Genomic DNA, 12,361 nt, shown 5'->3' on the forward strand with positions numbered 1-12,361 from the left:
TTACAGTTGCCTTTTCCAATGCCTGTTGCCTTGGAAAAATACATCAACCAAACCAAATAATAATAAAATAACAAATCACTACCTCCAGATTGGAAATAGGAAATTGGAAATATATATAAATGTGTCTCTCAGTGTGTATAAATGTACAAATTGTTTTTAATTAAACTTAAAATTAAACTCAAAATTCCATAGCATAGGCCTAGATGTTTTTATTCTTAATCTAGTTAATCTTATGTTGTAAATCGCCCTCTTATGTTGTAAATCACCCTGGATAAGGATGTCTGCCAAGAAATAATAATAATAATAATAATAATAATAATAATAATAATAATAATAATAATAGTTAAAAGTAAGTATCACTATCAAAGTAGAAAAAAGAGGTACCTGTTCAGTACACAATTACTGCTGTAGCAAATGTGATTTTTATGATTAAACCATTTGCAGTTGAAAAAGTGCATCAGAGTCTTTTCACGTAATTAACTTCTAGGACTGTCTACCATAATTGTCATTCTCATTATTCACAAAGAGGATGCGTACTTCCTGTCTCCCAACCTTGGTCTGGGAGAGGCTCACACCTTCCTGTTTCTAGAAGCACCCAATTCAAATTTCAAGCCAGGGTAACTAGAACGTTATCACATTTCCAGTTTTCCAAGTACTTTGTGAATGCTGTGAATGTGTGGAGGCAGGTTTCTGCTCTGCATCATGAATATAAAAGGTGAACTAAAAACAACAACTTGTGGCTCCCATCTGGAGTACAATGTGGGCGTTGGTGTTTTATGACCACAGCTAAAGACTGAATTAATCTTGACTAATCAACCCAATTGTTTGATTGGATTATGTAGTGTAATTCAAAGTTTGGTTGGAATGTAGGCCTACTTTTCCGGGATCAATGTTTTTAGACATCTGTACTATGCAACAATAGCGCCTGTTGACAATATTAGTAACAGTGTCAATGTTGCAGTTCTAAAACATGATTTATGTCCCAAGGCATGTATATTTACACAAATGGAAATTGGGCTTCAAGGCATTCAAGACAGAAAACAGGAGACACTTCTTCACACAGAGAGGCGTCACAATCTGAACAAACTCCCCACCGATGTGGTTGAAGCTGAAAGTTTGGGAACATTTAAAGTCAGACTGGGTACTATCCTTGGATCACTCAGTTATTAATGGACACTAAACGAGCACGATGGGTCGAATGGCCTCCTCTCGATTGTAAACTTCCTTATGTTGTTCTGTACATATTCGATTAGTCTGTTCACCTACCAAAAGGGTCCACACTGCGTCTGCGCAGTCGGGCACTCAATTCCGCCTGCAAAAGCGTCGCGAAAACAACCCGAGTCGCGCCCTGCCGACCCCGCCCCCCGCCTGGATTGACACCTGCGACAACCAACCAGCGCCCGCAAACGGAGTCCCGCGAGAGCACGCCGCCACGCTATCCCCGCCCCCCGCCGTGTCGCAGAGCTACCTGCTCTCTCCGAGACGAGCGGCCATCTTCTCTTTACTTCCACGAGTGAGAAGAGCGACTGTTGCACAGGATGGCTGATTACTCTAGCGTGGCTCCTCCGTCCTCCGGCGCAGCTGGCGGGATGAACGACGCTTTTAAAGATGCCTTGCAAAGGGCGAGACAGGTGAGTCACCGTGTTGGTCATTATTTCGCACAGTTGGTGGTGTTGTTCATAAAAAAACACATTCGGGCTACAACAAAGCCCCGCTTGCCGAGAGCCTGCTTAGGCCCAGCTTTGTCCCGCAAAAACACCGTAACAAAGGACGGCGCCACTTCGGGAGCAACGGCTTCCACATGGAGAAAAACGTATTACTTGCTGTAACCGTATATTGTCCGGGTTTTTATGTCGAGGAGTGGATGGTCGCACATCCGCGGCTCGTTTGACGTGTCCCGTCGTTTTTCTCGCTGAAGGCCCGAATGAGCCCGAGTGAAATGCGCAGGAAAAATACTGTACTGGTGACGACGAGGAAGGAGGTCTTTTCCTGCCGAGTTAAACGGCCCAACGGCGGATTCAGTTTTTTTAAAACGTTGGTTACGTTTCCAAGGCCAAAGTTTACCGTTTTGTAACTAAATGTAGGCCTATATTAATAAGTTACGACGTGTTATACGGTAGAATGGTTAAAAAAAATATATTTACGTATGATAAACGTGTGCTCAAGTTTCCTTCCTGGAAAAGTGCATCTCGCTCGTTTACTTTCTCTTGTGCGTTTGATCTGTGTATTGTGGCGAATATTTTTATTTAATCCCAGCCTTGTTTATTTGTATGCACATAACTACGTCAGTTAACGGCTTATATATAATCCCAGAAGTTCGAAATCCATGATCTAAGTAGTAAAAAAAAAAATAGCCATCACTTTGCATGCTATATTTATGTGGGTACAATATCTTTTTCAATGATTTCCCCCCAGATTGCTGCTAAAATCGGCGGGGACACTGGTGGTGCTCCCCCACCCACTACCAATGAGTTTGGTTATGGAGGTCAGAAAAGACCACTAGAAGATGCAGGTAAGTTTTCTTTCCTATACGAACCTCTACAATTAAATAGCAGATTCAAAATAGCCTAGGTTTATATTAAAGACGTTTAGAACCAGTTTTTTTGAAGCAATCTCCTGAACTTGCAAGAATTTCCATTTTATTCTGCATTTCCCGTTTTTTTTAGCTGAACCAAAATCTGTTTCCCTTTCATTTTCCAAGTGCCTGCTTGTATCTCTGTACGTGTTAGTTGTATACATACAGAAGCTGTATTCCATTATCCAAACAAATCTGTTTTTCCCCCCCCATATAAAATGTCTCAAATGTTTATACTTCAATCACTGTGTATGCTGTACTGCACTTTACATGTTTCATGTTTTGACAACATGGATTTACATTGACTTCAGTTTAAACTAGTTGCTGAATTGAAAGTTATAGATCCTTTAGTGCTGCTTCACAATACGTTTTCCGTGTTTGAGCGCATATTACATATAGATTTCATGTATTAGTTTCTAGAAACATAAAAGTAGCAATTGGCATGGCAAATCCTAAGTATTGTACTAAGGGTGTGCTTGTAGTGTACTTAATGGGGGGAGAAAAAAAAAACTGATTCTCCAGTACTTCCATTTGAAAATGGTGAAAGGCCAAGCTTATGATGCTTCAGCTCATTTGTATCATGTGTTCTTTTTATTTCATGTGTAGATGACTCTTGGACAGGTCTGAACAGTAGAACACACTGGGAGGGAATGCCTCCTCCTTTCAAAGGCAGGAACCTTTTGCTTATTAAACCTGTGTGTAGTATGTGAATGTGTAAAAGTGTCAGCCCACTTTAGATGCCCTGCTCTGCAAAATGTTTTTATTTCTTTAACTAGCTGTGTTCATTTTATAAGCATTCCATGATCCAATATTTAACATTTGGAATGTAGGTCATTAGTGTTTGGCCATTTGCATGAGGGCCAGATACATTTACAAAAAACACAGCCTAAGACGTTCAGATGTTTTCTTAATATTTGTTTTAGGGTAACATGGATTAAAGTCTCTTTAAATAAAATGCAGTAAGATACACAGTTTGAGCTTTGCGTGGCATATCAATATTTTGTCCATCCTTGAACATTTTGAAAGCATTGTTAAACAGTGCTTTACACTGAAATTGACAACACTATACAAATGTTTTCCTTGTTGACTGAGGTAAACCTCATTGTGCATTACATAATTAACAAATAACTGGAGATTTTGTCCTTTTAATTGAATTGTTTGGAAAATGGAAAGGCAATTTTCTTTTGAGTAATGAACCTTTATATTCTATGAAACTATCAGCTCCTTGCTTGTTTTCTGCAGGACTGTGTGAATCAACTTGGTTTTCGATTAATGAATAGAACTGCTGCTAGAAATATAGCGTGTTTGTGGTTTTATTGTAGCTACATTTCTAGAACTAATTTATTCAAAAACTTGTCTCCTTTTCAGCATCTTATTGGTGGGATACCAGTAAAGTACAATGAGGCATTTCATTTTATAGAACATTCTCATTTTTATTGCAGATCAACCAGAGACAAAGAAGGTGGCTTCACAGAATGATCGTAAGTTTCTAATTTCAACACTTAACTTTTTTTTTTAACTTTCCTTCAAAAATTTTAATCTTTACATGTATAATCACCCCCTGTGAATGCTTAAGTTACTGAAATATTTAATCGGTTTCTAGGCACCAGGCTAAACTCCAGTTTCTCACTTGTATTCACTTCATTAAAAAGTTTTTGCTCAAATTGTACTGCCTTTTCTTACAGCTTTTTCTTCTGCAATGGGGGGGATGAACCAGCCCCAGAGGTAATGTCTTGTAACTTTTTCTGTGTGGACTGTAGCATATTTTGGAAGTTTAGTACTTACTTGCACTCTGATTAACCTGCCCTATGCATTTACCATAAACTTTATAGAATATTAGTTTCTAGAATAAATCTTATCGGCTTTGTAATTTTTTTAATTTAATTTTAATTTTTTTTGTTTAATAAAGGTCTGTTTCTGAGGAGTTTAAAGTTCCAGATGGCATGGTTGGATTTAGTAAGTCAGTTTTCAGTTTGTTTTTTTTGTAGTTTTTAAAAAAAAATTTGCTCATTTTAAATGACTGTCTTTAATTTTTATCCTTAGTCATTGGTAGAGGTGGTGAACAAATTTCTCGCCTGCAGCAAGAATCTGGATGTAAAATACAGATTGCCCCTGGTAAGTCATTGGTTTCATTTAATTTTAAAGTTTAAGGTAATGAATTACACAGGACACTTTGATTTAATGCTTTTGGTTTGTAGTATATAGCATTATAATTTATTTGTAACACTGTAGCCTTTATTTGAAATATTTGCGTTGTAGTGGTTAATAAAGGTTTTTACTTGGGATGTGTGTTTGTGTTGTGTTTATTATTTGGCTAAAATAGTCTGTTAACCTTCTACATTCTGCCTCTTGACAATTTCATCTTCAATATCTAGACAGTGGTGGACTTCCTGACAGATCTGTGATGTTGACCGGATCCCTCGATTCCATCCAGTAAGTGACATTTGAGCCCCTATTTCTTCTTTAGGAATGTCAAATGTTCTAGAATCATTTTTTTTTTTTTTTTCCCCGATTGACTTTGATTGTTATTCTATTTCTGTTTCGAAGGACTGCAAAGAGGTTATTAACTGAAATTGTAGAGAAGGGTCGACCTGGACCCGTTTTCCACCATTCGGATGGACCAGGAATGGCAGTCCAGGAAATCCTAGTTCCTGCCACAAAAGCTGGATTGGTGATTGGAAAGGGTGGTGAAACGATCAAACAGTTACAGGTAATGAAGCTATGATCAAATCCACTGTTGGAGGAGGAGTTTCCAGCACGAAATTGCCTCGGGTACAAACTGCTCTTTCTTCATCTAACAGGAGCGTGCCGGAGTGAAGATGGTTATGATTCAGGAGGGACCACAGAACACTGGTGCAGACAAACCACTCAGGATTTCAGGAGAACCCTTTAAAGTCCAGGTATATAGATTACATTTGAAAACATGAAAGGGGGAAGATAATATTTATTGGGCAAGCACTTAACTTAATTTTTCATTTATTTTTTATAGCAAGCCAAAGAGATGGTGATGGAGCTGATCCGCGATCAGGGCGGCTTCAGAGAGCAGCGTAATGAGTATGGGTCCCGAATGGGAGGCAGTGACTGTAGCTTAGATGTAAGTGAAAGTCTGGATGTAAGTAAAAACAACAACTCGGCCACAGCATGTAACACGTTTTTAGGTGGGTAATGATGTTTGTTGGGAGTATAGGTTAATGTTCAATGCAAACACGACTATTTGTTTTCTTAAAACAGGTTCCTGTGCCAAGGTTTGCCGTGGGAATTGTGATAGGCAGGAATGGAGAAATGATCAAAAAGATTCAGAATGATACTGGTGTGAGGATTCAGTTTAAACCAGGTATGTTAGATTTATTGTAACCCATGTTTTTATATATAGTAATCTTTAGATTTATAAAACCTGATTGAGTTGTAAATTAACCAATAGCTTTATATAGAGATCTGTTGATGTGCTTCAAGTAATTGTATTAAACTGCTGTAAGAGTGCAATGTCCCAGGGCTGGAAGTATGACTCATGTAAGGACCTTGTATGAAATTAAATGTAAGCTGCTTCATGGTTTTCTTGTTTTAACTTCAGATGATGGAAGCACCCCAGAGAGAATAGCTCAGATCATGGGCCCACCAGACCGGTCACAGCATGCTGCAGAAATCATCACAGATCTCCTCAGGAGCGTGCAGGTGTGTTTAAAACTCAAATAAGACTTACTTAATCTCCTGATAACAATTGACTTCTGTCACTCACTGCAGATTAGCAGTCAGGCAAATCCCAGGCACTGCCTACTATAGAAATGTTTACTACTGTTTAAATGGGTTTATTTTATTGACATGACATTTCTAAACACTTTTCCGTATCTGCAGGCTGGTGGACCACCTGGACCAGGGGGAAGGGGACGAGGACGCGGACAGGGCAACTGGAATATGGGCCCACCAGGTGGACTTCAGGAGTTCAGCTTCACTGTGCCCACAATGAAGACTGGACTCATAATTGGGAAAGGTCAGCCATGTGTCATTTTATGCAAAACCAAGATGAAATTCACATTTTTACACTGAGCATGTTTTTCCTCTGGATGTGTTAGAAACCCACATGTTTTATGTTCCAGGTGGAGAGACTATTAAAAGCATAAGCCAGCAGTCTGGTGCCAGAATCGAGCTGCAGAGGAATCCCCCTCCCAATGCCGATCCCAGCCTGAAAATGTTCACCATCCGTGGGTCTCACCAGCAGATTGACTATGCCAGACAGCTTGTTGAGGAGAAGATTGGGGTGAGTGTAATAGATCAAAACATGCATAGGCCAGTATTTACTGTAATTTAATTTTGTATTCATGCTAGTGTGAAATATAATACTAATAATTGAATATTTAAATGTTGTTCTTTAGTGAAAAGTTCTATAAATTGAACCCTTTTTTCCAGGGTCCGGTAAGTCCTCTGGGTGGTCCACATGGTCCCCCAGGGCCTCATGGAGGTCCAGCTCCTCATGGGCCCCCAGGACCCCCAGGGCCACCTGCTCCAATGGGTCCTTATAACCCAGGACCCTACAACCAGGGCCCACCAGGACCTCAGTAAGTACAAATGCCACTTAGGTGTAAACATTACATCTTAGTTCTGTACAAGGATGTTTGTTTCTGTTCATTGTTACTGTACTGGGGCGAGTCCGTTTTAGAATATTCAGGCTAGATTTCAGAAACATCAGTCAGTCATCGCAAGTAAGGCTAAAAACCAAGAATAGTGATTTATTCCTGTAATGTTACTTTCATGTAATTTCCTTTGCTAGTTCAGGTATGATTTAAAACTCTTAACATGTAAATTGTTGTACGATTCCCCACCCTCTGGCCTGTTTCCAGAGCTGATCCTCTGATTTTTGTTTTAGTGGTCCTCCTGCACCATATCAGCCACAGGGATGGGGAAATGGCTTCCCACATTGGCAGCAGGGACAACAAGATCCCGGTAAGTGAGCGTTCCCTAATTTTATTTAAAAACATCCCAAACGACAATCGTTTAGAAACTAAAGCTTTCATACTTTGGATAGTTTTTTTTTATATATATATATACTGCTCTAATCCCACTATGGGTTTATGTACACTTGTGAATGACTCCTTTTGTGCTCTGCATGTTTTATATGCATGTTTCACAGGTAAAGCAGCAGCAGATGCTAATGCAGCAGCATGGGCAGCTTATTATTCTCAGTATCAGCAACAACCTCAAGCACCCATCGCAGCCACAAACGCTGCCCCAGGGTCTGCACAAACGAACGGACAAAGTAAGTCATCGTTCAGGCCTACTCCCCTCCTTCGCTGCAGTATTTCAGTGTAGCATGCTGTTCTGAGATGTGTGAAGTTTGATATTTTGGTTTGATTAGCATCTTGCTAAGGAAACCAGAGTCAATAGAAATCTGCTGAGTTGGGGCGAAATTCAAGAAGGTTTTGATCCTTAACTGTCGGAGCCCTGAATCGTCCTCACACATACAAAACAGATAAACTAAATAAGTGAGCTTCTTCTGGTTTATGAGAATCAACAGATTTCTTTTGCCTTCTGTTGCTGTAGAGACGGTCAGGACATGCACCCTGAAGCACTTCATATTTAGTCTCTAAATTACTAGGGTAGAGACATGGTTTTGTCCTGCAACAAATGGTTCATTTACTTATGAAAGAGACAGGTGGGGGGGGGGATACTGCAGCCTTTTTAAGAATGGTTATCAATTAAATTGTACCATTTTTAACAGGTGACCAGCAGGCTCCAGGTCAGAGTGGACAGGCAGATTACACGAAGGCCTGGGAGGATTATTACAAGAAATTGGGTATAAAATATTTTGAAAACGTAGATTCGGACTCAAGTGGGATCAGTTAGTGAGCACTTTAGGTTTTAGTGTAACAGTGACTGCTGCTAGGGATAGGTCAGAAGGGATTAGTCAGAAACCTTTGATTTCAATTTCTCACTTATTTCCTTTACTGTGAATAACTTTGAATGACTCTGAAGTTCTATGTAGAAAGTTCCACAATGCATTGCTTGTGGTGGTCTTTTAGATGTTGAAATCTTCACACATCTACATGGAGGAGGAAGTAGCTAAACAAGTGTGTTTTGGTTTAACGCATCTAATCTAAACACATGTGAAAGTAAGCTAATGAGGTGTAAAGTTTTTAACTTGCTTAATGTTGTGGGAAACGATGGATTCTTCTATAAAATGATGCATTGCTAAAGTACCTTGCTATTTCAGGTCAACAGGGGCAGCAACCACAGGACTACACAAAGGCCTGGGAAGAGTACTACAAAAAACAAGGTATTGAAATGTTGTCTTTCTCAAAAGCTAAATTAATTACAGCAAATTAACGGGAGGGTGTAGTTTAGCCAATTAGGTTGACTTGAGCCGATATGGGTTTGTACTTATCGGTTATCAGTGTTGGCACAGAAAATCCTTATCTACACCCTTAATGATCAGGACCTTTTCTTTGAGTTGAGGATGGCAGCACTGCTAATAGTTTTTACGCATTTAATGAAGTCACGTTTCTCTTTTCTTATTAAACGAAGGTCAAGCTGCTCCGGCTGCAGCTGCCGCATCCCAGGCAGGCGGCCAGCCCGATTACAGTGCAGCGTGGGCTGAGTACTACAGACAGCAGGCAGCCTATTACGGGCAGGCCAGCCCCCAGGCCATGCCCCCGCACCCCCCTGCACCACAGGCACAGCAGGTACCGTCTTGCTAAACAATTGCTCTAATGTTAACGTGTGGTCTTCCATACTCAGCATCTTTTGGTTTTGATCTCCGAGACTAGTTGTCCAGCTAAGAGAAGCTTGTGTAATAAATTGGCTTGTGTGATGTCCTAACGTTTCCTCTCCAGGTGGCAGAACTCCAGAAGGACTGGCACCTTACTAACATTTATTTTCCCCCCTATACAGGTTTTTTAGCTTTTGTTTTCTTTTTAAGCTTGGTAGATGTTCCTGTTGTTAACCTTATATGTATTTCTTATGTATTTCTTCTGCACAGGGCCAGTAATGTGAAGTGGACATAGAGTATTTGCTTCATTGTCGAAAAACCTTTGTTAAATGTATGGATGCAGACGCCTTGATGAAGATCTTAATTTCTTTGGTTTAAAAGTTTCGAAAGTTCATAAAAGCACCGAAGGCAATTTTCCTGTATAAAATGAACGGTTTGTTTTTAGTATGTGGTTCTAGATTTGGACATTCCAGCTCCTGTATTTCATCTATTATGTGGTCAATGCTCATGTTTATAAACTGTAGTAATTTCCATGTAAATCTCAGTTTTTTTTAAAATGCCTGTTTTTGTGTTTTGCAATAAAACAAAATGAAACCTCCTGTGTTGGTAAGTGGGGTGAAAATCTGGGTAATTCTAAACCTTGCAAGTTCAATTGTAGATATAGCCTAAAGCAAACGTGCAGATTCTCGATGCAGACTGTCAATATTAGTGGACTCCAACTTCCCAAGTATCTTAGTCTTTTCTTTTAGCTTCTTAAAAATGCTCAGCTTTTATTTGAAGTTAAGTGAACAGAACTTTTTTTTATTAAAAACGTATGAAATGAGTAAAAAAAAAAAAATGCAGTTTCTTGCGTAAGTCTTTTTTTTAAAAATCTTTGTTATATAGGCTTTCATTTGTGTGACTTAGCCATAGGTTAATGTGTATGTAATGATACTGCGTTAGTGTTGGCAATACAAGTAAAATTTCAGCCCTAGTACTGTAGCATTTTTCGTTGTACTGTATATGACCTTTACCTGATTGCTGACTTTGAGATAGTCTGAACTGTTGATAATAAGAGAACAACTTTTTCCCTCACAGGAAAGATTAGAAAAGCGGTAAGCAAACAAAAAAAGAAACAAAATACTAAATGTTCCCTTAAATGTGACTTTTTATGAACATTTTAGTGAAATTGCTGCTTTTTTACAGCACAGGTAAAAGTGTTTTTACATTAACAGAAACAATTTCTTTGCAAAAGTACTGAATTTTGTTCTTCCTATTTGGGTGTCTTAAAGCCATTGTTTGCTTTGTATATTTGCTGGCTTTTTTTAAAAACATTTGCTATGATTAAAAGAAAAACATGAATGCAAAATCTATTTGCTTTGCCATTGTCTGTTAAAGTTCATCCAGGGTAGGTCTAGATTTGTAGGGCTGAGGAGGCCCTCGCTGTACATCATCCTTGATTTGTTCCTTCAAGGAGAGATTACGCTGTAAGTACACGACTTTGATGGAACCAAATTCCTCTTTCAATGTATTTCTTTGAGAGACTGAAAATGTAGTGTCTTTCCAGTGGCCGTGAAATATGCATTTATTGAAAAAATAGGCTCTGTTCTGTTTCTGGGTAAGTATTAAAATACTAAAACGCGTGTATTTAAACCTTTACTGTGACTCCTTTCCTTAAGTATTCCATCATGCCTTATGAAGTTTATTTAAATGTAAACTTTTCACGGTCTTGTGCTGCAATAACCATGGAAAATGAGTGCATTTAGGTTACTGCTTAAAAAGTGGTACTGTAGTTTGTTTTCTAGACTACTGTGCTTTTTTAGGAATGCATCAGTCGGACCATTCCCTTTCGATACTCTGAAATGTGAGTGCTGTGTAAGCTTTTAGTAAATCCTTTGCAAATATTAGAATGTGCAATTGGTAGGTTTTCTGTTCACAGGAAATGTTTGCACCTTAGATGTGTTGTATACGTAACAATTTAATTTAAACTCTAAAATTCAAAATTATTCCAAGATTGAAATTAGCAACTGTTTTAAGAATCTGAACGTTAAGCAGATTAATGACATTTGTAGCATGTGAACAAGGGTCCAGTAAATGTCACTGAGAAATGTAAAGAATCTGTAATGAATGCTTTCTCATGCAGTAAGATATCACTAGTAAGTTTTGCATAATAGATAAACAATTTCAATGTTTAAGTTACTTAGATACTACCAGAAAAGCTCTCTAGGATTGTAGACTTATTCTGCTGATCAAATTTGCATTTTTTTGACATGCCATTGTTTGATAGAGCATTTTATACTGGAGGCTGTTGAACTGATTCATAAATGAATGATTGAATCCTCACTGATGGCAAACAGTGCAATATTTAATCTTTGCAGTGTCACCCGACCTTGCACCTTAGGTTCTGCTGCAGTTTAACAGGTAAGCATAACCTAAGGAACCCAGTGTTTGAACTGTGAATGACTTGACTTGCCTTTGTAGTTCCAGTAAATGTTTTTGTTCTGAGAAATGGTGAAGCTGATAGGGATGCATTCCACTCTTGTTCAAACTATTGTCTGATCTTGAAATGAATCAGAGGAGTAGCAACAGCCTTCATGTATTTCAGATTGCATATGTTCTGAACATTAATCAATTGCATGGCATTATTTTTTCTCCCACATGAAGCATATTGAACTGAAATGAAAGTATTTGTGCTAAGGTAGTTACATATCACTTGCTTTCCTTTTGACTGCACTGATTTCCAGAATAGGTTTGAGTTTGTGAAACTTGTCAATTTGCCAGTTCCGTATTGCATAAGTAATATACAGTTGTATGACTTTAATGTAGATCTTGTAGACGTACAGCATTTCCATGATTAACTATGTACATTGGTTTCATGGTAAGTCTAGTTTTATTTAGTGCGATTTATAATGCACAATAAAATAGGTATTGCTTTTCTTTTCATTGACATCAGTATAATATTTTGCATGCAATTTGAGATGCCGGTATTTTAAACCTAATATATGAATCTGTTTAAGACATTTAATGGCATATACTTCTAATTTGTATGTATTCTTGGTTTGAAATCTTTGTGATGCCCCATTTTAATAGTGTTTATATCATTTTAA

At 38.5% G+C, this 12,361-nt stretch overlaps 1 protein-coding gene across 10 annotated transcripts; it reads left to right on the forward strand.

Annotated features, from left to right (window-relative positions):
- Positions 1 to 1,472: 1,472 nt before the first annotated feature.
- On the forward strand, positions 1,473 to 9,874 carry fubp1 (far upstream element (FUSE) binding protein 1). Of its 10 annotated transcripts, none has more exons than XM_066692143.1 (22): positions 1,473 to 1,631; positions 2,416 to 2,512; positions 3,182 to 3,244; positions 4,018 to 4,056; positions 4,261 to 4,300; positions 4,485 to 4,531; positions 4,619 to 4,690; positions 4,951 to 5,008; positions 5,123 to 5,285; positions 5,377 to 5,475; positions 5,565 to 5,687; positions 5,807 to 5,909; positions 6,147 to 6,247; positions 6,428 to 6,563; positions 6,670 to 6,830; positions 6,980 to 7,128; positions 7,437 to 7,513; positions 7,692 to 7,826; positions 8,289 to 8,363; positions 8,781 to 8,843; positions 9,092 to 9,249; positions 9,546 to 9,874. In XM_066692143.1, exons 1-22 carry the CDS (start codon positions 1,539 to 1,541, stop codon positions 9,552 to 9,554), a joined length of 2,061 nt encoding a protein of 686 aa, XP_066548240.1. In that variant the 5' UTR covers positions 1,473 to 1,538; the 3' UTR covers positions 9,555 to 9,874. The 10 variants fall into 10 exon arrangements, with proteins under 10 accessions (XP_066548240.1, XP_066548241.1, XP_066548242.1 ...); XM_066692144.1 differs by having other exon boundaries at positions 7,701 to 7,826; XM_066692145.1 differs by having other exon boundaries at positions 5,565 to 5,669.
- Positions 9,875 to 12,361: the final 2,487 nt, after the last annotated feature.

The sequence above is a fragment of the Amia ocellicauda genome, chromosome 19 (genome assembly GCF_036373705.1).
Source record: "Amia ocellicauda isolate fAmiCal2 chromosome 19, fAmiCal2.hap1, whole genome shotgun sequence".
NCBI classification, from domain to species: Eukaryota; Metazoa; Chordata; class Actinopteri; order Amiiformes; family Amiidae; genus Amia; species Amia ocellicauda.